The sequence below is a fragment of the Oryzias latipes genome, chromosome 2 (assembly GCF_053564925.1).
Source record: "Oryzias latipes strain Hd-rR chromosome 2, Olatipes_Hd-rR_3.1".
Classification (NCBI taxonomy): Eukaryota; Metazoa; Chordata; class Actinopteri; order Beloniformes; family Adrianichthyidae; genus Oryzias; species Oryzias latipes.
The window spans coordinates 17,898,647-17,923,099 of record NC_136238.1 but is presented as its reverse complement, the minus strand read 5'-3'; the positions used below and the strand labels follow the sequence as shown (position 1 = coordinate 17,923,099).

At 41.6% G+C, this 24,453-nt stretch overlaps 1 protein-coding gene across 1 annotated transcript; it reads right to left on the bottom strand.

The window, feature by feature from the left end:
* Positions 1-2,185: 2,185 nt before the first annotated feature.
* Positions 2,186-23,954, bottom strand: LOC101171644 (NLR family CARD domain-containing protein 3-like). Its single transcript, XM_020708085.2, has 9 exons — positions 23,749-23,954; positions 23,046-23,165; positions 22,138-22,216; positions 21,778-21,976; positions 19,868-21,635; positions 19,598-19,771; positions 15,686-15,859; positions 4,180-4,226; positions 2,186-4,029 (listed from the first exon to the last, which is right to left on the bottom strand). The coding sequence occupies exons 1-9, from the start codon at positions 23,835-23,837 to the stop codon at positions 3,488-3,490; spliced, it is 3,192 nt and encodes a 1,063-aa protein (XP_020563744.1). The 5' UTR covers positions 23,838-23,954; the 3' UTR covers positions 2,186-3,487.
* Positions 23,955-24,453: the final 499 nt, after the last annotated feature.

The following is a 24,453-nucleotide window of genomic DNA, read 5'->3' as shown; positions in this document are numbered from 1 at the left end:
GGTTTGCGGCGCCTTCCGTCCGTGAAACCCGGGTTCAACTCCGGGCTGCTCCCTGTTCCCTTCTCTACGCCGGTTCCAAGCCCGGTTTGAGAAGGTTGCGTCAGGAAGGGCATCCGGCATAAAACATTGCCAAATTTACCATGCGACTTGTTCGCTGTGGCGACCCCTGATGGGAGAAGCCGAAAGTGGAAGAAGTATCGTGTCGTTAGACGTGTATCGGGATATGTATCGTATCGCCAGACTCTTGCCAATAGATACTACTAAATCTGACAGTTGGTGAGAAAAAAGCAAATGAGGTAATTAAATAATGAATCATCTTCTATGACAGAAAAAACAAAAAAGCGCATGCATCAGCTCCAAAAAGTGTGTGGCGCAGGGGGGGCTCAGGCTGCCGCTCTCTCATAGATTTATAAATTTTCTACTTTTTTGTTTTTATTTTTACTAAAGTAATCTTGAAAAAAAAATCCAAATAAAAATTTGACTCATATGAGCAACTAAGTAATTTCTGAAGAAAGACTTTTCCCAAAAATGTGTTAAATAAGTAATGGATAAAGACGTGTACTGGTGTTTATGTTTTGTGTACATTTGATTCATGTTTTTTAGTAGAGATTAGAAAAAATGGTGTTTTAAGTGTTCTGTCTCCCAATCTTTACTGTGGAGAATAAAGTGGCTGTGAACATCAGTTAGAAGTGTGAAGTCTTTCCCACAGTGTGGGTTTCTTCTGTTTGTTGGTTCTCTTGCAGAATTTCAAAAGTGCCTGATGCTCTGAGCCTCAGCGTTCCAGTCAGCATGTGCTGAACAAAACACAGCAGCAGATGAGAATCTTGGACTGAAAGCAAACAAAAAGATAAATATCGGATAAATAAAGATAAAAGAAAAAAGTGATGGTGGTCCAGTGTACAACAGCTGGAGAAGCTTTGATGCTCTTTCATGTTTGATGTTACAGCACTGCTCACTTCCACCAAATTTGAGCATATGTGAGCTCTGAGTATTGATGAAGCACATTCTACAGAAGAGCATCATCAGCAGTAGAACTATGTTATAGTACTCTTGTGATTTTGGATTCAGAAGAACAGCTTCATTAAGTGGAAATAATCTGCATCCGTAACCCTTGTGCTATCATAGGCACTTTAACATTGGGAGTTGGGTCATCTAGACCCACTAGACAGTGCGCCGAACCTTTTTTCTTCAATGATTTGTGATCTTTACTGGTGTCCATGGATTACATGAAATCCTCTTCACCTTTATCCACCTTTGTCATGGTAGGGAGAACACGTCAATGTAAGGGTGGGGTCCTCTAAGATAGCACATGGGTTAAACAAATCAAGATCACAACATGATTTTATTCTCTCACATAAATGTCCAGTTTGGATTATGTTTTCATCCAGAACTTTATTAAAATGCTGCAGCAGCTTGGGGTGGGAGGGATGAGGGCTAAGTGGAACTTCCACAGGGAAACAATAAGTTTACTTAATACCTGCATCAGCATCGAGCACCTGAGATGTTTATATTGAATTTAACAATCTTTCAGACTTACCGATCGATTTCCATCCAGAAGCTCTAAACTTTGGGGCAATTCCAAAATGTTTGGGTGAACGTCATTGAAAGTATAGGAGAATTGAACTGAGTGACCAAAAAAAAATGATTTCCCATAGACTTCTATTGAGAAATCAACAGCTCTTACATAGACCTATTTTCCATTTTTAACACGTTATTGCTAATCCTAATTTTAACTGACTTATCAGATGCCTTTAGTTAATAGACGGTTAACCGACAGAGAAATGTTGACTCAGAAGGACCAATCACTGGGGAAAAATGGCAACTGAATTGAAAAGTAAGCCATTTTCTATGGATGACATTTTAAAGTTCTGGCTCATTCACATTCACACTAAGATCTTCTTTTTCCATGCCAGCTTGAGGTAAATAGGGCCCTTATCAGATATCTTGAGAAGCAGTGAATAAGAAGTTGAGGCCCTATAGCCTTTGCCAAAGAATGAGTGAAGATTGAGTAAAGAATAAGTGAATAAAGCTATAACCTCAGGAGAGAAGGTTGGTACACCAAACGAATGAGACAGCACGTCAATGCTGTTAGTATCTCTAACATTGATTCCGAGGTAGTTGGTACTGGACAATGAAATCATTGAAAGATTTAAGGGTCCCCACCCAACCAACACACACAAGGGGATTTGTCGATGGGCTTTATTGATAGAAAAAACATTTGATGTTAACATTGTATAATACAAGCAAACGAATCATGTTATCGATTCAAACATGAGCAGTTTCTGGGTCCAAAATTAGTCCCTAAATAATTCTTAAAAGCCTGAGCTGAGCTCCTCCCTCTGTGAGTGTTTTTGTTTCTTTGTTTCTGTTTGCTTGTTTGTGTTTGTGTGTGTGCTTGTGTTTCTTTTTCTCTGTATTTACAAGATATCAGCTGACTGCAGCAGTTTGGGGTCAACAAGCTGGTTATCTGAACTAAACTCGAGAAGAAAGCAAACTTCACAGTTCAGCTCCCCCTGAAGTTAAATTGTGATCCAGCATGAAGACCTTCCGTTCTACCGACATTCTTCAGAGTAAACTATCAGTCAAGGGAAGTGAGAAACTTTCTGTAAAAACAATTATTCATCTAACCGGAGTAGGTTTCTGTCTTCATCTTGGAGGCAGTTTCAGACTCAATCAAGTCAGCTTTGGTGATAGTCTACTTCTTGAAGCATCGCACATCGTTTTTTACTTTCATACTACAAAAATCTTTGTTGTTCTCTATATGATAAGTAGGCGGCAATGAAAGAAGCCCAAAGCCTACTGCATTCGTCACTGTTAGGCTAATGAAAGTATGGGGAAGACACATCGCCACAATGATCATCTGCTGTGATTGGGATGTGACTACTTTACACAAGTAGTCACAAAGTCCAGTAAAGTATCAACTTCTGTGGTAATATAACCCAAAATGTGATGTCCACACATGAGGACGCTGTGTTTTAACCCTTGTGCTATCCTAGGCACTTTAACATTGGGAATGAGGTTATCTAGACCTGACTAGACAGTGCGCTGAACCTTTTTTCTTCAATGATTTGTGATCTTCACTGGTGTCCATGGATTACATGAAATCCTCTTCACCTTTATCCACCTTTGTCATGGTAGGGAAAACACGTCAATGTAAGGGTGGGGTCATAGGATAGCACAAGGGTTAAGAGGCATCATCTCATCCTTTTTCATGAGCTTAGCAGAACAATATTTGAGCTTCATAGAAACACGACATGCTGACATTCATTGAAGCTTTGACTGGAATCACAAAGAATAACAACGTTGGGATTTTAGAATGATAGCACCTTCAACCTATGAAAACTGGAAAAGGAAGGAGTTTACAAGAAATGATTTAGATGAATTTCAGGAAGAAACAAATTAAATGTATGAATCTGAAAACATGTTAGTGATTGAACAGGCAGACAAGTAAAGTTTCTCTGGTGAGAACACAACTTTTCCTCTGATTTCAACATAGAACCACAGATGAACAAGTCAAGAATCTAAACCCAAATCCAGGGTAAAGAGGTGCAGTGAATGTGGTGTTGAAGGTGTAGAGGTGGATCAGTGAGTCAGAGGATACTTTGAAGAAGGACAGAGTTCCAGCAGGCCAGTCCACATACACTGCTACTCTGTGAGAAGAAGAGGAAGAGGAGGAGGAAGAGGAGATGTATGTTTCTATGTTATTGTGGGAGACGGAGTAACCACGATCATAAGAGCAGATCAGACTCCAGGACTGACTGTTAAATCCAAACATACAGTCATGGCTGTCTCCTATTCTTCTGATTCCTCTGTAACTCACTGATATATAAACAAAATCTGTCCACTCGACCTCCCAGTAACAGCGACCAGTCAGACCATCTCTGCACAGCAGTTGATGGCACACGTCAAATCTGTCTGGATGATCAGGATATGACTGAAGCTCCTTCTCAAAGGTCACCTTCTTGTTGTTTTCAGACAGTTTGAGGTTTCTGTTCACTGTGTTTGGGTCAAATCTGGGGTGACAGAAATCTAATAAAGAAAAAAACACAATCCAGATGCAGTTATTGATCCAACATCTGTTCATTGATAGACATTTTGATGAGGACTCAAATAAATGATTCGACAGTATAAAAATATTTGGATGTGAGCTTGTTAAAATCTTTTGAAAAGCACACTTACACTTCCTCAGACCTGGAGTCAACCACTGAACTCCAACAGGCTCCACCCTGAAAAGAGAAGAGGGGTCAGAGCAGAACAGCCTCTTTCAGCATGCAAATGTGGAGATTAACATAGCTGTCCTCAGATTATTTTTTAATGAGAAAGAACAGTCCAACATCTTGAAATTTAAAAGTAGCATTTTTAAAGTTCTGGTCTGACTTGTCACATTCCTGCAGTTTGAAGGCTCTTTTTTTTAATCTCTGCTGAAGCAGCAAAAAATTAAGAAAAGATCTTGTCATCACTGAGGGAAACTTCAGGACCTTTGTCTTTGCCTGGACCTTTACTATGTCTAGTGAGTCAATAAAGGCCTGGAGTTTTTAAATCTGGTGGCCACAATAATTCACCTCTCAAGAGCTGATTGTTTCAGTTTAAAATTTTGCTCTGGATTATGATCTGAAAAAAAGTCTGGGAATTAATCATCCTAATGTCTGCTTAAATTTAGTTTTTTGGGGAAAAATAAAGAAGCTTAAGGAGAAGGACAGAAATGAAGTTTGATAGGAAAAAAAAAAAAGACAGCTAAAACCAGAGAAATCTTGATCGGATCACTGGTCGGGTTAAAATTCACACATGCACATGGGCACAGAAAACCTTTCTCCGATTAGAACAAACGTTCCCATGGCTCACACTTTCGGTCGGAATGAATCATCTGGGCATGCGCAGTAGTGTTAAAAAAACCCCGGATGAGGAAATAGGTCCCGTTCTAAACAAACAGCTGCCACAGACATTTATTTTATGCCGCAGCTCGGTAATATACGAGACGATCTTCCAAACATGCTTTTATTAATGTTATGAATATTATGAAGCGCTTGTTGGCTCATCGTTTTATTTAATCCGTATGGTCAGTGCTTTTTTTGTGGAAGAACGGAGCTGGAAGAAGGGTTAGGACAGGCTATAAACACAGGCTAACATTAGCCCGATGGACACAAAATCCAGGACCATAAAACGCTGCAATCTGCATCTTGGCTGCACGTAAATGTCTGGGAATAACATCAGTCTTTATTTTGTCGGGACACAACTGGAAACACAAATCCATGTGATTGTTTGAACAGTTTCTAAAGACTGAGCGACATTTATTTCTGCTCTGAAAAGTTCACACACACACCGCCCAAAAGCCGCTGTATGAGTCTGAATTCTCCCACACATAACAAAACAACAAAACGCACACGTAAGAAAGCATCCTCCTCCCCTCAGACACAAAGTTATTATTCCGGCTGCTCTGCTCACTCGGGTGCCAGTGGACCAGATCAGTGTCGGGGGGGCACGAAGCGCTCCACCTCCGCATCTCCCTTGTGAGGGGTAGAGAGAGGCGGAGAGCCACCGGGGCGAGAGTGGAGCGGCGCTTTTCACGGTGCCTCCGCAGAGCAGCTGATCGGTCCCGTATGCGCTCCAAAGCTTTCTCTCAGCGAAACACCATCTATGCATGACGTAAACCAGAGCAGTAGTGACACACGATCGGAATGAACCGTTTACATGAACAACAATCGGATTAAAAATCGGCATAACCCACGTAACTCGATTGGAAAGAAATTTTGATCCGAACGAGTCTGATTTGGGCAGACTATTCCGAACGGCGTGTTTACATGACGCATTTTCTTTCCGATCAGGCGTTCTTTCCGATTACTTTTGCCCATGTAAACGCAGCTATTGTTTTGCATGTCACAAGTAGATCTCAAGTCTTTGTCCTCAAGTCCCAAGAAACAAGAAGGGGACTGAAAGTAGATCTCAGACAGAGAAGGGCTCTTTACCAAAACACTATGCCACAAAACAAACCAAAAAAAAAAAAAGAACGAAATGCAGGTGCTTCACACAGTAGCAGTCGAGACTGAGCTCCAACAGAACAAAAAAAGAACAATGTAAAATGCAGAGAACAATATCCCAATGATGGGGCATGGGGTAAGATGGCACCCCTCTGAAGAAATGAAGTAGAGTAGGGCCCTGGCAGCAAAGCTGCACCGTCTGTCGCTACCCAATCTGTTACAGCTCCCTGATCCCTGACGCGTATGTGCAAAATGGGTCTACTTCCACTAAAACATTTTACATTGCTTAATGGTCAGTGTATTTCCTGAAATGTTATCCATAATAATTCCGTCTTAAAATGTTTACAACCATGAGTTTTTGATAAGACCACGTATGGATGTTGTAGAGATACTTTTTTTTTACATTGATCTAACTTCATTATTTGCTTCAGTTAAGATAAATCATTTTTTGAGTTCAGTCAATTTAAAAATAACACATAGTTATCAGACATAGTTATTACACTTACATTCAAATTAGTTCAATTAAGTAGGTGTAACTGTGGTGCTGCTGTTAGATTGGTAGCGCAAGGAATTATGGGATACCATTCCCTTTGCCTGTCTGGACTGATTTGGGTTTAAGTGTGGGTTTTTGTCTAAATGTGTTCAGTTGTTTGTCTCATGTCTCCACCGCCCAATCTATCAGCACAGGATCTCCATAGGGAAGTGTACTTTCTCCTCTGCTCTTCTCCCTGTACACCAACTGCTGCACCTCCAGCGACGACGCTGTCAAATCAATCAAGTTTGCGGATGACACCACCCTCATCGTACTCATCTCTAACGATGATGAGTCTGCCTACAGGTGGACCAGCTGGAGTCGTGGTGCAGCATCACCAACCTGGACCTGAACACTCAGAATCCAGTGGAAATGATCGCAGATTTCAGGAAAGTCACAGCCACCTTACCCCCTCTCATCCTGACAGACTCTCCCATCACCATAGTGGACTCTGTTTCTTTCCTCGGCACCACCATTACTCAAGACCTCAAGTGGAAGCTGTCCATCAGCTCCCTGCTCAAAAAGGCCCAGCAGAGGATGCACTTCAGTTGAAGAGAGCCAAGCTGCCGGCCCAGATGATGGTGCAGTTCTACACGACCATCATAGAATCCATCATCACCTCCTCCATCACCGTCGAGCCACAATCAGGGACATAAACAGACTGCAGCGTATTGTGCGCTCAGCTGAGAAGGTGATTGGCTGCAGTCTTCCATCTGTCCAAGACCTATAAGTCTCCAGAACCCTGGGACATGCAGGTTGGATAGCAGCTGACCCTTCTCACCCTGGACATGAATTACTTGAACCACTCCCTTCGGGCAGAAGGCTAAGGTCCATCAGAACCAGAACCTCGAGACGTAAGAACAGTTTCTTTCCCTCTGCAGACTCATGAACACCTTTTAACCTCCCCCACCTAAACTTATATGTCTAGTCACCAGTCCACTACCAGCTCCTTCTCCATCCTCAGTTTGCACTGTTTGCACTATTGTACATCTATTTACTGCTCTGACCTTTGTGTTGTTATTTTTTTTTTGCTCAATGTTGTTTATTTTTGTTATTCATAATTGTTTTATGTCGCACATTAGCACCACAGCAAATTGCAATTCTGTGAAACTGCCCTGCTCACTGAAAATGGCAATAAATACTCTTTGAATCCTTGTTTAGCTGTTTTAATGTGTTTTCATGAATTATTTTATCCCGTTATGTTTAATTCTTTCTGCACCATGAGTGAGAGGAAGGGAGAGGATGATGAGGTTATTTAGCAACCCCAGTGCTGCGTCATGTAGTAAGAACTAGGTGTAAGCACAGGTAAACGCTACCTGCATGGCGTTTCCGCCTGACGCACCTCCGACGGCGCCAGTAGGGCAGCTGCAGGGTCATTAGCCGGGAGCCACCCTTCATTGATGTTTCGCTCCATTAATCCCGGAACATCTCATGGTGGTGGAGCAACGGCAGAGACGTCTCCCTGCCGCCCCCCGCAGCCGCCCTTAGGACCCATCTTTTCCCCACGAACTGTCCTTCCTCCTCAACTATAGCCAGAAACTGGCTTTTTCAGCCTCTTCTGCCAAGTCCTTGGATGCCTTCTTCAATTTCGACCCAGTCACTCCCATCTTACTAAGGAGGAGCTGGGTGCATGTTCCAACAAAGCCCCTGCAGCCAACCTCCACCGGGCAGATGATGGTTGACCACCCAGCATCTCGGCACTCAGCTACAAGCTCCGTGTATTTGTCCTTCTTCTTTTCATATGCAGCATCCATTCCTCCCTCCCAAGGGATTGTGAGCTCTGCCAGGATTACTGCTTTGGCTGCAGAGGACCACAGGATTATGAGGTGCCGTGTAGGACATTATTCAGAATTAGCATTCATAAACACATATGAAATCTCTCACACACACTAGTGAAATGCTTGTATACATACAACTGAAAATATATTCATTCACATACACATGTGAAATCTCTCACACACACAACTGAGAATGCTCTCACACACACTATCGAAAATGCTCTCACATACACATGTGAAAATGCTCTCACATACACGTGAAAATGCTCTCACATACACATGTGAAAATGCTCTCACACACACATGTGAAAATGCTCTCACATACACATGTGAAAATGCTCTCACATACACATGTGAAAATGCTCTCACATACACATGTGAAAATGCTCTCACACACACATGTGATAATGCTCTCACACACACTACTGAAAATGCTCTCACACACACATGTGAAAATGCTCTCACATACACAACTGAAAATGCTCTCACATACACATGTGAAAATGCTCTCACATACACATGTGAAAATGTTCTCACACACACTACTGAAAATGCTCTCTCACACACACTACTGAAAATGCTCTCACACACACTACAGAAATCCTCACACATATACTACTGAAATTTTCAATAGAAACGAAAGGCATTTCAGTAGAAACAATTTTTTTTTAAACTTTACCGTTAGCTTTACCGAAGTTGGTCGACGGAAGGCATTTCAGTGGAAACGAACCTGTGTCCGAATTCCTGCCCTAATCCCTAACTACAAAAACCCTATATAGTGCAGCATTATATAGTTCTCTATATAGTTCTCTGAATTTTCAAAGCAATTCGGACACCCATGCTCACTACTTTTTTCTTTCGGGTGTTGTTCATAAGGTGCTTGACACGAAAACAAAGTGGTGCATTACCGCCACCACCTGGTCTGGAGGCGAACTACTCCTATTTAAAGCGGAGAATGACACCTATTTGTCAGAGTAAAAACACAATAAATATGAACATTTTACAAAGACTATTTACAAATATGCTGTGTTCTGATCATGGAAAACGTGGCTGATTTATAAATAATTAAATTACAAACACTTTGGTGTTGATTTAATGTATTTGTTCATAAATAAACCCCCAAGTTAGTTGTTCATGCCAATATTTATTTTTTGTTTTTGTGCCGCTGAACGATTAACGGGCTCTTGCGAGGAGGCATTTTGGCTTTGAATATGAATCTGTCCGTGTTCCTGGCAATAATTCAACCGCTTTTCGTGAGATCATTTTGTATCGTCTCCCGTCCCGCAGGAAAAAAAACCCGTATTGGTATTGATATTATTAAAGAGATTCATGTCCCTCCTCCAGCCTCATCTTTTCATGCATTCCTCCTTTGTGTAATGTGCAACTTAATTATTAAATATATTTTCACAAATCCTGTTTGGTTAAAAGTGTGCGTGTGTCCGCGCGCAGACAGGCGGCCTGGACCGCGCTGAACCAGATGGTAAAGATGCAGGTCAAAGTCATTTGAATTTTATGGAGGAAAAAAAACATTGTAATGGTTCAACAGAGCTGAAAATCTATGACTTAATTTTTTCCTGATGGAAAAATACTTTTTTTTTTTTAGCTTCAGCCTTTTCCCGTTTTTGATGTTTTGCACCTCAGTGGGGCATCGGCACGCAGATCTGAACACCATGCGTGTCTCACGATGAACCTCATTTGAGGTTCTTTTCTGCTTCATCAATTGACATCATGTCCCTGCCAGGAAACCTACTCCTTCCTTCCTCATCCAGCGCAGTGTTGCCAGATAGAGTCACAGCTCTTTCATCCTTCTGCTGCCCCGACTGTTGTGTCAACCTACGATGACGCGCGCGCTCTCTGTGGAATACACTGGGAGCGCGGGGAAAAACAACTCTCAGCTACAGAGGATATGAACATGCGAACAGGTAGAGAGGAAAAGCAGGTAAAGAGGCGGGGTTTTTTTCTGTCGCCCGCTCCCACCCGCAGCACAATTCAAACCGCCCAATCCCGCGAGATTTGGGTTGGGTCCTGCGGGATCTGGCGGGACCCTATCCCAATGCAGCCCTCTACATCGATCCACACAGGTGTTTCGTAGAGACTTCTGGGAAATTTCTAGTGCAGGCTGCCGATACACATCACCATAGCAATGCTTTTGACTGCCGTTAAATCTCGCGATAATCAGCCAATTTCCGTTTCTACTGAAATGCCTTCCGTTTCTATCGAAATTTTCAGTAGTATGTGTGAGAGGATTTTGGTAGTGTGTGTGAGAGCATTTTCACATGTGTGTGTGAGAGCATTTTCACATGTGTGTGTGAGAGCATTTTCACATGTGTGTGTGTGAGAGCATTTTCACGTGTGTGTGAGAGCATTTTCAGTTGTGTATGTGAGAGCATTTTCACCTGTGTGTGTGAGAGCATTTTCACATGTGTGTGTGAGAGCATTTTCACATGTGTATGTGAGAGCATTTTCGATAGTGTGTGTGAGAGCATTCTCAGTTGTGTGTGTGAGAGATTTCACATGTGTATGTGAATGAATATATTTTCAGTTGTATGTATACAAGCATTTCACTAGTGTGTGAGAGATTTCATATGTGTTTATGAATGCTAATTCTGAATAATGTCCTACACGGCACCTTACACAGGATGATGTCTGGTCGCAGAGCGGTGGTAGTTATTTCTGATGGTTACTTGAGCTGACGGTCGAGGTCCACCCTTAAGTTCCAGTCACATCCTGGTGTTAACAGTGATGGTGTCCCTCTCTGGTTGGTGTTCTGTGCTCCAGCCCCTTCTCCAACGAAGTGGATCAAAGACGGTGTCTTCGTGGGAGGATCTTTAGCTGCCTCCATCCTCCGTACTTCCAGGACCTCTGCCAGTTTCCTCAAGACCTGGTCATGCCGCCATCTGTACCTACCCTGGGCCAGAGCTGCTTTGCAACCGGACAGGATGTGTTGTAACGTTGGGCTTGGAGTCTTGCAGAGATGGCAGTTTTCCTCTGAGCCAAACCATAGGCTCAGATTGCTGGGGCTGGGTAGGGTGTCATAGGTGGCCCGGATGAGGAAGCTCAGCCTTGCTTGAGGCATCTTCCATATGTCAGACCACACTATGGTCCTATTGGTCCCATGTTGTCCAACGCCCTTGTTGTGGCTGGCTGAGTGCTTTAATCTTGTACTGGTTTTCCTCGCTCCTGGTAACCTCTTCAATCACCAGCTCTTTCTTCTCGCTTCTTGTGGCTTTCGACCAGAACTTGGGGGCTATTCTCCAGCCTAACCCAGCTCTGCCGGACTGCGTCTTTCCCACGATTTTGTTGTGCTTAAGCTTGCTGATGGCCTGGTCAACAGCCTCTTCTGCCTTCCATTTGCTTCCGGTTCGGACAGGTGCCTTGGTGTTTCTTATAACAGGGTTGGTTGAGTCTCTCAGCTCAAGCACAAGCCTTGTCTTCTCCTGTCTGTAGCCTAGGCTGATGGGCTTCAGTGGCAGCTAGAGTGTGTTTCTCCCAAAAAGGCCTGTGTTGGACAGACTTTGAGGTAAGCCAAGCCACTTACGAATGAAATTGTTGGCTTTGGCATCCATCTTTGCTACTGTGGATGATGTAATCTCACACAACTTCAGGGGCCACATCAAGCGTGGATTGAGGATGAATTGGTAGCACCACACTTTGAATTTCCCTGGGAGGTGGCTTTTGTCAATCCTCTCCAGTCCGTCCTTAAGCTGGAGCATGATGGTGACTGCTCGAGCTCCGCCGTATACAGTCTTCCCAAGCTTCGCACTGGTTGCTCAGCCGACAATGGAATTCTTTCTCCATTCACTGTGAAAGAGATGTGGTAATTCCTCACCCCCTTCCGGATCGAGAGACTGCGAGACTTTGAGGGTTTGATTCTCATTCTGGCCCATCCAAGGAGATCTTCAAACCTCTTCAGGAACCTGGTAGTACATGGCGCTGTTTGCAGCAGGCTTGTTACATCATCCATGTAACTCCGCAAGGCTGGTAGTCGCTGGCCTGACTGTGACTTTTTCCCTAGCCCCATTTGCCTACCACCAATCAGAATGACCTCGAAGGCTGCCGTGAAGATGATGGGAGAGATTGAGCAGCCCATTGCAATGCCTTTTTTCAAGATGGTGCCAACTGGTGGTAGCTTCGTATGTGGTGTAGCATACTTGGAAACCACTGAAATAGTTGCATGTTAGCCTCTGGATACAAATTGAGATGTAGAAGAATTCTAGTGCAAAGGTTATGAGCTGATGAGGAACTGAACCATAGGTGTTTTCCAGATCCAGCCAGACAACATGCAGGTCGGACTTCTCGCGCTTGTCTGCTTGAATCTGGTTCCAAATCATAGTCGAGTGTTCCACACAACCTGAGAATCCTGCGATGCCTGCCTTTTGGCAGCTGGTGTCAATGTAATTGTTTTCCAGGAAATAGTTAGCCATTCTCTTTACCACCACTGAGAAAAAGATCTTCCCTTCCACATTGAGAAGGGCAATTCCTCTGAACTGATTGATGCTCCGGGAATCCTGTTCTTTTGGGATGAAGGTAGATATTGCTTTGCTCCATCAGTTGGAATGGCTTGGGTCTTCCAGGCAACTCTCACTAGCTTCCAAAGGAGCTTCAGCACCGCCGGGCAGTTCTTGTATACCTTGTAAGGCACACCGTTCGGGCCTTGCCTTGTCTACACCTGCCTAATTTCCGCCCACCTTGGCGGCATTGTGTCGAACTGAAGCTTAGGCTCAGCAGGACGGGGCACATAACCTGGTAAACCAAGAGGAGTATTCCTGTCTGGGTCACTTAGTTGACTTTTTATGTGCTCTTCAAGCTCCTGTACTGTTGCATTCAGCCTTCCACTCTTTTTCTCCTCAAGGAGGCTCTTGGCAAACTTTAACGGGTCCTGGAAGAACTTTGCGCTCTCTTTCTCTTTCCTGCTTCTTCTTCTGATCCGCTCTGCCCTTCTTAAGGCTGCAAGCCTGTCTCTGACTTGGACCCAAAGTGCCTTGAGCCCTTCTTTTTCATCATCAGCTGCCTTGCTCCAGGCCTTCCTGAGGGACCTCCTCTGTTTGATGAGATTGTGTTAGGTTGTGTAAAGTTAAAGTCAGTCATGATAACTGAATAAATGTTTCAAATTGCAAATCCACACTGCATCAGTCATTTTAATGTTGTAAAAATGAGAATCTCTGCAGCCTCAAACTTGGAAATATGCGAGTTCAAGAAGTAGAATAATTTAGGATGGAAAAATATTACATTTAGATAGACACATTTAGTTAGACAAATATGAAAATTTGAGTTATATAAACAAGTTCAGTTCAGTTGGATAGACATGCGAAATTATTTTGAATAAATATATCTTAATTACTTGGTACCAATTGAATTAATTCATTTACATTCTATCTATCTATCTATCTATCTATCTATCCATAAAATGTAATACTGTAATAATTACACAATGTAATTGGAAATGAGATCAGAAACTTATGCGTTCAATTTGTTCGTTATTTTTCTCCAAGCAGAAACTCTTTCTTTTGATGATGCAGCCGTATTACTTTTTTGATGTGTGTACTATCTTCATACGCAGTCATGCAAATCTCAGACTCCGTCTCACGGGAGTGTAGTGCTCCCTTTTTTTCTCCACTTCCATAGTGACTCTGAAAATCGGCGATCCATTGAGAATGCCTGTATGTACTTAACGTGTTCGTGCATTAACCCAGGGTTACCAAATCGAGCGTAATTACGCCAACTCATATCCAGCCTTTTGGAACTGACGTACCCAGAGTAAGCAAGTTCAGGCGACTTCATAGTTCAGGGTTAAAATCAGTGTAGTCTAAACGTGCCTTCTGGAATACCCCCCAGTTTACATTCAGGCAACATTCTTTTACTTTACTTCACTGTTATTCAGTTGGGGAAAGCTCTCCATTATTGAGGAAAACATAAAATTGTGTGAATGCGGAGTTGTCCTTTAATCAAGTGGCTCAGAATGTGTCACAGGCCAAAGCTGAGTTTTTGATTGGTTGATGTGACTTGACTTCTTGACCAAAATTCAGATATCTCTACTCTGGAAACTCTGAATTTTAGCCATGTCACCCGAAACACATTGACACTAGAAAGCCACGCCTGACGCTTGGCAGGCGTGGCTTAGAGACGCCTTGGCAGGCGTCTCTAAGCCACGCGTCTCTAAGTACTGCGACAGTACACACAGATGCAGGTATATACAAAGATAGAGAGTGGATTTCAATATTTTGGTCTTGGGAAAAGTAGCAAGTGTTTTTGAGTCAAAAGGTTTAAGTCCAAGTGAAGTCACAAGATGCTTCTGTTAAAGTCCAAGTCAAGTTGCAAGTTTATCTACATTTTGTCAAGTTGATTTTAAAAATCAAATTCATGCTAAGTCTAAATCGAGTCCAAGTTGTGCGACTCAAGTCTACGCTTCTGACCAGTTGCAATTTTGGGGCCCCAGGCGAACAATTAATTTTTTTTTTAAATCCTTTACAGTCACCCAATCATTCTGCTTCATTTGACCACTTTCTTAATAAAAATCTTCCTCAATCCTCGTTTAATATCTGCCTTTTGCCATATAGTCATGGTTTTCCAGTCTAATAGTCACTTGAAGACAAACACACCCAGCAAAAAAACAAACGGAAAAAAAAACCTTAATTAATCCTTCATTATTTATTGTTTTCTGATTTGACTGAAAGTCCAACAATAGCACATTTTAATGATTTTACATCCACTATTTTTGCAGTCAGAGAAAACATGAAATAATAGACTCCTACTGAAATGTACTAACAACCACTGATGTTTTGCTCAAATATTAAGAACGATAAAGCAAATAATGAATAATAGTGGATAACAACTAACAAATAATTAAACACCATAGGACTTGTGGTTTAACTGTTAAATAGAAAGGGAGGACATGAAATAAAAATTTTCTGGCACGTAAAAAGAATATAATAATAAAGGACTACATTATTAGCATACCCGTAAACTAAAGGTACAAACAACCCGACTTCACCCAGGATTACATAATCTGTCCTGCAGCAGATCTTGCAGCCTTGCACTGAAATTAAACAGCATTGCTGCAGAAGGACGGGGGAGGACAAAACACTTTTACATGATCAATCTTATGCCAGTTCAGGGATTTGGAGTGTTTTTTCATGACAGAATGAAATAATGATGGGCATAAAGTTTATTTTATAAATTTTTCTTAAGTGTTAGGTTCAGGGCCCCTGGAGTGTTGGCGGCCCCAGGCAATTGTCTACCTTTGTATGATGGTAAATCTGCCCCTGCTTCTGATTATTTATAAATCAATCAGATTCTATAATGATTCAGCCACAGACCTGAATGAAGGACATCAAGCATATATGTGCGGTAGTTTTTCTTCCTCAGTCACACACATGTGTCAGCAGCAAACTTCTCCGTACCTGAGAGTCTCAAGTCTCTTGTGTGGATCTTCCAGTGCAGCAGAAAGCAGCATCAATCCAGCCTCTCCTGGATGATTGTAGCTCAGGTCCAGCTCTCTCAGATAGGAAGGGTTGGAGTTCAGAGCTGAAGCCAGGGAAGCACAGCCTTCCTCTGTGATCAGACAGCCTGACAAACTGCAGACACACAACACACATGGCAAAGAGAGTGAGAGAACTGCAGTGCACTGGTTCTGTACAAAAGACTCAGATGATTATGTTTAAAATACGTTCCTGTACCCATAAGTCTGTTTAGAGTTAGACGCATCCTCATTACAATAGTGATGACGTCATCGTGCTGCTGCACGGCACCTGTCTCTCTGCTTTCCTCCGTGCGTGTGAGTGTGCCCTTGCTTGGCCGGTTGAAATGAAGAAGTTTTTTGCCTTGGAAGTTTAGTGTGCGTTGATGACAAATTAAGTTTCTCTTAGTATATGTTTCTTGGAGTATTTTTGTTCAAATATTCACAATGTTTAAGTAGTGCACAGCTAAATTAGTGTTAATTGGTCTATAATGAGCATAAAGTGCTTGTGGGTGCTCTTGACTTCTTTGGTCTTTTTGTGATTTAAGTTGCATTTTAAATCTTCCGGTTCCGGGGTTAAGGCAGGACGCGTGGTCGCGGCTCTCTGCGGATACTATCTTCAAATTACTTAAGAAGTTGATTTTCTCCAAAAAGAGAGCTGACCATGCCCCCGAAGAAACCCCAGGAATATGAAGAGCTCAAAAAATCTCTTGACATTATTCAAGAAACGCTGAAAAGTTTTATGGATCAAGTGTCGGCTAAGCTAACACCGCTCTGGGATATGATGGAAGAGTTCCGAAGATTTCGGGCTCAAAACGAGCAGGGAGAAAACCGGGTCGAGATTCTGGAGAAAAGACTGGACGATGTGGAACAGCAAGTAAGGATGAATAATGTCATTCTCACTGGAGTACCAATCAAGCCTCGAGCGAAGCTGAATTCAGCAGGAGCTAGCACTGCTAATGCTAGCGCTAGCGTAGCTAGCAGTGCTAATACGGAGATCGACGCGTCGCTGGAGCAGCAAATACATTCATTTCTCACATCTAAAGGGATTTCCCTGGATCTCAATACCATCGAGACCTGCCACCTGCTCCCCAGGAGAAAGGAGACGGATAAACCAGCGATCCTCATCAGGTTTGTGAATCACAAACACAAGCTAGCTCTGATGAATCAACGCAAAAACCTGAAAGGTTCGGCTGCTTATCTGAACGACCATCTGACAAGAAGGAATGCTGAAATCTCAAAACATGCACGGCTTCTCAGGAAGCGTAAGCAGATTGAGAACACTTGGGTTAAAGGCTGCAGGATTTATGTCAAACCGCTCGGTCCAGAGGACCGCACCAAGGTTATGGTTGTGAACACCATGAAGGACTTTGAGAAGTGTTTGATCACGGTCGTCTGAATCAACGTGGAGTAATAAATCAAAGAGCCAAATAATTTCAAGAAATATGACACCTGGAATCTTCACTTTCTCCATAAGTCTGACGTCACCTGAATAACAGCAGAGAGTTCTGACCTGCAGACAATTTGACCTCAACTTTCACCGCAGCTGATATCAGCTGAAGAAGGATATGGACCTGAATCTAATGTCTGCAGACATAACATGGAAGAGAACTATTAACTGTTTTGAACCCAGGAGATCAGCTGTTATCAGTAAAAGAAGAAATACCAACCTTGGACAATCGACAGATTGTGGACCCTTTTAAATTTTTTTCCTTACAGCATTACCTTATTATAAAAAAAAAAAAAAAGAAAAAAAAAATTTTTAAAAAGTAAAACAAATGATTAATCACTTATTGAAAATTGTTAAATTGATTGACTTTTGATGATATTACTTCACTAGCTCCTAAAATTGATAAAATGATTCAAAAATCTTTCCTAATGTAGCATAATTTTGCACATGTTTTTAACTTTTGATACTTGATGAAATTTTGCTATGAAAACTCCTGAAACAGTGTTGTGTCTATTTTACTGGTATAGTATTATGTTTTAAAGCATATGAATGACTTTTAAAAGTAACATAATTTGCATATATTTCAGATGCTGCATTTGCCATGTTGATTTCTAAAGTTATTTTTGACGTAGTACTTAAGTAATTTCATCTTTGGCACGTGCTTTATTGATACCTTATGATTATTAATTCTGTCTGATAAAACCTAGGAACCGGATATTGATAAATCATGTAATAAAATGGTTATAGTATAACGGGGTGGGATTATATAAGTTCGCTTCTTTCCACTCCCTTTCAAGCAATTTTTATTAATTATGTCTAATTATCCTAAGTTTGATTAGTTACTGTATGAATGTATAACTGATGATTATATTGCTTTTGTGTGTATTACTCCTATTTGATTGCTTGAAATAAACCATTTCAAAATCAAAAAAGTTTATATTTGTTTTTTGTGTTTACTAGAGACCACACATATACATATGTTCATCCACCTATTGAAATTTACCTCCCTCTGCATGTCAAACCAAAGGATGTAAAGCCTGAAGTGTGAATTACAGTTAGCTTGTGGATTACAGAAGCCATCCTCCTGCCTGTTGTCATTTGTTTCACACACCAACTAATGGAAACAGCCTCATCCAGGCCTTGAAGTAGTGCTCTGGCCGGCACTCCTGGTTCGAGAGTGGTGTCAACCATGAACAGAGTTTTAACCCAGATCCTCATTTACAGGTTCACACAATCTGGAACTTTCTCCATTCATTGTCTTTGTGATCAATGTTTTGGATTTCATGACTCAGTTTGGACAAATGTCACATTTAGAACTTTCCATCTACAGGAACTGAACCACCAGAGCTTCAGGTGGATCAACTTTCTCTACATTTACTTTGGTTTCAACCTTCGATCCCAATTCTGACGACCACTTCATCTAGGTAGAGCATATGCATAAAGCATAAAGATTGTAAAAAGAACAACACCATCCAACACCAGTCTATATGTTTTTTTTTTAATTTTATTTGTCTGAATTAAATTATTACATATCTTTTACAGAATGATTTGTGTATGTTTAGTCTGTTTTAATGTTATAAAGTTCTTTTTACAATCTTTCTGCTTTGTGGTTGTTTGTGCTAAAAACCGTCCTCCCTTTAGATGAGGTGCTGCAAAACAATTAATAAACTATTAACAAAGTTAATTAATACATTTGCAAAGCTTATAAGCAGTTTAGTAATATGGATTTTGAAGACAATGGTCTGACTTAAGATGTTAATAAATCTTATTAACACTTTCAGGTATTAGCAAGACATCCATAATGCTAAGAAATATCTTACTAGCATCTGACACATTAATAAAGCCTATTAATTTGTTAAGTTAGTCAATAAAACGTATTAAGTTTATGAACACTTAGGCTTGTGTCAGGCATCTATAATGATAATAAATATCTTACTAGAACCCCAAACAATAATAATACTTCTTCATTTGTTAACAAAGGTTGTTAATAAATCTTATTAAGCTTATTAACACTGACACATTTGTTAGGCACCTATAATATCAATAAATGCATCATTAGCATCTTAAAAACATCCTAATAATAATGCTTGTAAATGTGTTAACTAAGTAATTTAATAAACCTTATTAGACTTATTGTAATAATAAATGTCTTACTAACACCCTAAAAAAATTAATTTATAATGCTTGTTAATGTGTTAACAAAGCTTGTTAAGGAATCTTAATATAAAGTGTTACCAAAACATCCCCTTATCCCAACAATGTAGGTATTGATAGACTTACCTTCTTTTTATTCTGGTGGGACAAAGGTGCAACCATATACACAGAAGGACCTCTGTGGTCACCATACTAAGTCAAAGTGAGATTTTTTATGTCTTATTTAATTCAACAATACAAGCAAAATCTGACCTGAGAGTCTCCAGTTCACAGTGTGGACTCTTAAATCCAGCTGAAAGCAACTTCATTCCCGAATCCTGCAGGTTGTTGTTACTCAAGTCCAGATTTCTGAGACTGGAGGACTGAGAGCTGAGAATGGAGGACAGAGCTGCACAGCTTCTCTCTGACAGGTTACAGTCACTCAGACTGAAGAAAACAAATAAGACAGCAGTTATTGAAGCCTTAATTTTTATAGTTTAATTCATTTGTTTCATTAAACCTGATTTTAATAAAAATTCTTACAGAGCTTTGTTGGAGGCTTTGATCACTGGCAGCAACCTCAGAAGAGCCTCCTCTGAAGCAGAGTATTTCTTCAGGTCAAACACTTCCATGTCTTCTTCTGATGACAGTAAGATGAAAACCAGAGCTGACCACTGAGCAGGAGACAGTTTATCTCTGGAGAGACGTCCTGACCTCAGAGACTGTTGGATCTCCTCCACTAGAGAACCATCGTTCAGTTCATTCAGGCAGTGGAACAGGTTGATGCTTTTATCTGCAGACAGATTCTCACTGATCTTCTTTTTGATATACTGGACTGTTTCCTGATTGGACAGTGAGCTGCTTCCTGTCTGAGTCAGCAGACCTCGTAGGAGACTCTGGTTGGTCTGCAGTGAAAGACCCAGGAGGAAGCGGAGGAACAAGTCCAGGTGTCCATTTGGACTCTGTAAGGCATTTTTCACAGCACTCTGGTAGAACTGAATTGGTGTCTTCTGTTGATTCACCATGAGGTTGGCTCCAGAGTTGATGAAGGTCAGATGGACATGAAGAGCAGCCAGAAACTCCTGAACACTCAGATGGATGAAGCAGAACACCATGTCCTGGTACAGCCCTCTCTCTTCTCTAAAGATCTGTGTGAACACTCCAGAGTACACTGAGGCTGCTCTGATATCGATGCCACACTCTTTCAGGTCGGATTCATAGAAGATCAGGTTGCCTTTCTGTAGCTGCTCAAAAGCCAGTTTTCCCAGAGACTCCATCATCTTCCTGCTCTCTGGACTCCAGTGAGGATCTGTGTCAGCTCCTCCATCATACTTGACTTTCTTGACTTTGGCCTGAACCACCAGGAAGTGGATGTACATCTCAGTCAGGCTCTTGGGCAGCTCTCCTCCCTCTGTGTTCTTCAGCAGATCCTCCAGAACTGTAGCAGTGATCCAGCAGAAGACTGGGATGTGGCACATGATGTGGAGGCTTCGAGATGTCTTGATGTGGGAGATAATTCTGTTGGCCTGCTTTTTAATTCTGAATCTCTTCCTGAAGTACTCCTCCTTCTGTGGCTCATTGAACCCTCTGACTTCTGTCACCATGTCAACACACTCAGCAGGGATCTGATTGGCTGCTGCAGGTCGTGTGGTGATCCAGAGGCGAGCAGAGGAAAGCAGCTTCCCCCTGATGAGGTTTGTCAGCAGATCACCCACTGTGGTGGACTTTCTAGGGTCAGTTAGGATCTGTGTTTTATGGAAGTTCAGCGGAAGTCGACACTCATCCAGACCATCAAAGATGAAGATGACCTGGAAGTCTTCAAAGCTGCAGATTCCTGCTTCTTTGGTTTCAGGGAAGAAGTGATGAACAAGTTCCACTAAGCTGAACTTCTTCTCTTTCAGCACATTCAGCTCTCTGAAAGTAAATGGAAAGATGTAGTTGATGTTCTGGTTAGCTTTGCCTTCAGCCCAGTCCAGAGTGAACTTCTGTGTTAAGACTGTTTTCCCGATGCCAGCCACTCCCTTAGTCATCACGGTTCTGATTGGTTCTTGTCTTCCAACTGGGAGTTCAAAGAGCTCTTCTTGTCTGATGCTTTTTTCTGCTCTGTCTGCTTTCCTGAATGCTGCTTCAATCTGTCTGACCTCATGTTCTTCATTCAACTCTCCAGTTCCTCCCTCTGTGATGTAGAGATCTGTGTAGATCTCATTCAGAAGGGTTGGGTTTCCTGCTTTGGTGATTCCCTCAAACACATGCTTGAACTTCTTTTTCAACCCAGATTGGACTTTATGTTTACAAACTGCAGGAGAAGATCCTGAATGAAGACAACAAACAGATTAAAGAAATTCTGTGAAACCCTGAATTACGAGGATTTGAATCCATGTTGTTCCATTTGTTGAGACATCACTAAATCTTCATTTATCCAGCAGGTGAAATCTTTAGAGAAATCCTCTTACCTCTCTGCAATCGATCAGCCAGCTCCTCCTGCTTCATTCTCCTCAGGAAGTTCTCTGTGATATTTATCAGTGACTCTCTGCTGCTCCTCTGCCCTTCATCTTCATCCTCCAGCTCATCCTCATTCTCCCTCTGATTCAGAAGCTTTTGGATCTTCTTCAGCTCCTTTTTCACAAAAGTGACAATGCTGTCCTCCAGCAGCTGGAAAAGAATTATAGATGAATGAGCCAATCAGATTGAATCCATGGAGCCAAACATCTGCTCCATGTTGTACACACTGACAATCCACTGATCTACAAAGTGCAGCATGGAGATGAATGTGTACAGAATGATGGAAAAATATTTATTGTTTATGTACAGACCAGAAATATGGAGTCCAGCTGTGTTTGATGCTGCTGGACAGACTGACCACTGGGAGTCTCTGAGCTCTGCTGGTCCACTCTGTGGAGAATCATCAACAATCAACTCCATTCTGTCTTAGCACCCAGAACTAACATAAGGTGAAGGTCAATGAAGTCAGATGTGGATGCTAACAGTGAAGCATATGATTCCTTGTTGTGGGAAAGCTGTACTTTCCCACTGATCAGTCTGCTCAGTCTGCAGATGTTTGTAGCTTTCAGGTCACTTTGAATTAGTCTTAGTAGCTCTTATCAAATATTTATTAAGCTGTAGATTCCTGCTGAAGTGTCTAGGAGCAAGGTCATTCAGTATGGTTTGTGGTTCAGACTGGTTGTACTGGGCAGCACCCAGTGTGAATGTGTTTTAGTGTGAATTTTAGATGCAGCCCTAAAGCAGCAGATAAACCCAGTAAAGCTGCCTAACATCATCAGCATCAGAGCTCTGGAAGATCAAACATCCAACTATTTTAAACATTTGAAAAAGATGATGTCAGGAGATGAGGCTCTATGAGGAGGAAGATCAGATCTGAAGTAGTTGATCCCGAACCACCAAACTGCAAAAGATTTCACAAACCTTCAGAAAAACTTACCACCCCACAGCATATCAAAGCAGAGAAAATATGTCATGTGTTTAAGTTAGAGCACAAAGGCCACAGCTGCTGGACCAACTGGTGTCCTACAGACACTCTAAAGCGCCTCAAACCTCCATTCTTTCACTGTAACTGTTATGTTCATGAAAATGGACCAACACTCACTGCTGCACACATAAGAAGAAATGTATGTGAGAAAGATCTCAACTCACCCTTCCTAACACATTGGAATTAAAACATTTCACTCATTTGACTCTGTTTCAACATTTACATGCAGCTCACCTCTCTGCATTAGAAGATCCTGCTGATTTAAAGTGGATAAGAAAATCCTTTGACTGGTCACTCCTTAAGGACACACAGCTGGGTTCAGATCCAGATCCAGTTCTGAGTTTCTGATGAATCCTGAGAGAAAAGCAAATGGTTTGTTTGAAGTGAGCTTCTTTTTTGATGATTTTGATTAATTATTTTGGATTTGGATCATTTCTGATCATAAATGTTTCAAAAGTGCTGTAATTTTCAGAACAGCATACTTCATCTCAAAGTTTCATTCTGAGCTCACAGATGAATGAATTTCTTAATGTTTAGTTCCCTCATCTGCATTTAGAGAAGTAGCTCATCTTTAGAAGCTGATTGAAGCAGAAGACAAGAAGAAACTGTAGAACTTGATGATTCTTGATTAAAACTACACCTTATATTTAAAGCTTCTTTTAATTTCTTAGAAATCCAAATGGACAAGCTCAATCAAAGGTGTGATGAGAACAATGTTAAGCTCACACAAACATGTGAGGCAGTGGCTCAGATGGTTGAGCAGCTCAGCTAATGATTGGAGGCTCGATAATTGCTCCCCCAGTTAACTGTCGATGTGTCCTTGGGCAGAAACGTCACCCTCATTGCCTCAAGTGTTGCTCCACTGGTTTGTGAATGCGTATGAATGTTGACTCTGACATTGAAAAGAGTCATGGACAGTTAAAGATGTTCATCTTACCCATGAGTTTTACTCTGGCTCTCATCTTCCCCAACTCTGTTTTTCTTAAAGGGAGGGGCTCCCTCTTCTATGTCATCACACGGATCCATGCTGCTGGATTCACCAGATCCACATCAGCTTACACACATTCTACCTTTATCTGCAGAGGAAACACATGATCAGCTCTGATACTCCTTCACAAACAGATCAACTGCTCCTCCACTGGTTGGCTCTTCTCTTGTGTTTCCTCTCCGGTTCAGGGGCCTCATTTATAAACGTTGCGTACGCACAAAAGAAGGCGTACGCCACTCTCTACGCAATAGTTGAGATTTATAAAAGGCAAACTTGACGGGAAAATGTGCGGTCCTTTACGTGAAAGTGAAAATGACAATACTGCCTCTCAGAAATAACATGAAGACTCCACAAAGCAAGTCTTACAATTACCAGCCTACACGAACACCTGTTTGATCGATCAGCAGTGAAACAAATAAAAAAAAAATCAAACGAAAATTACAACAGAAATTCAAATGAACACATATTTGCAAAAAGAAAAGTGAAATATGTTCTGCAATATTGGCATGTTGTGGAATACATCCTCATAAATAATATAGTTAACAGAACGAAATAATGTACAAAACTGATATTCCCGTCAATGTGTCCGTCTGGCGGAGCAGATATAGGTGCAATTAGACAGACAGATGGATAGATAGACAGATGTATTAATTG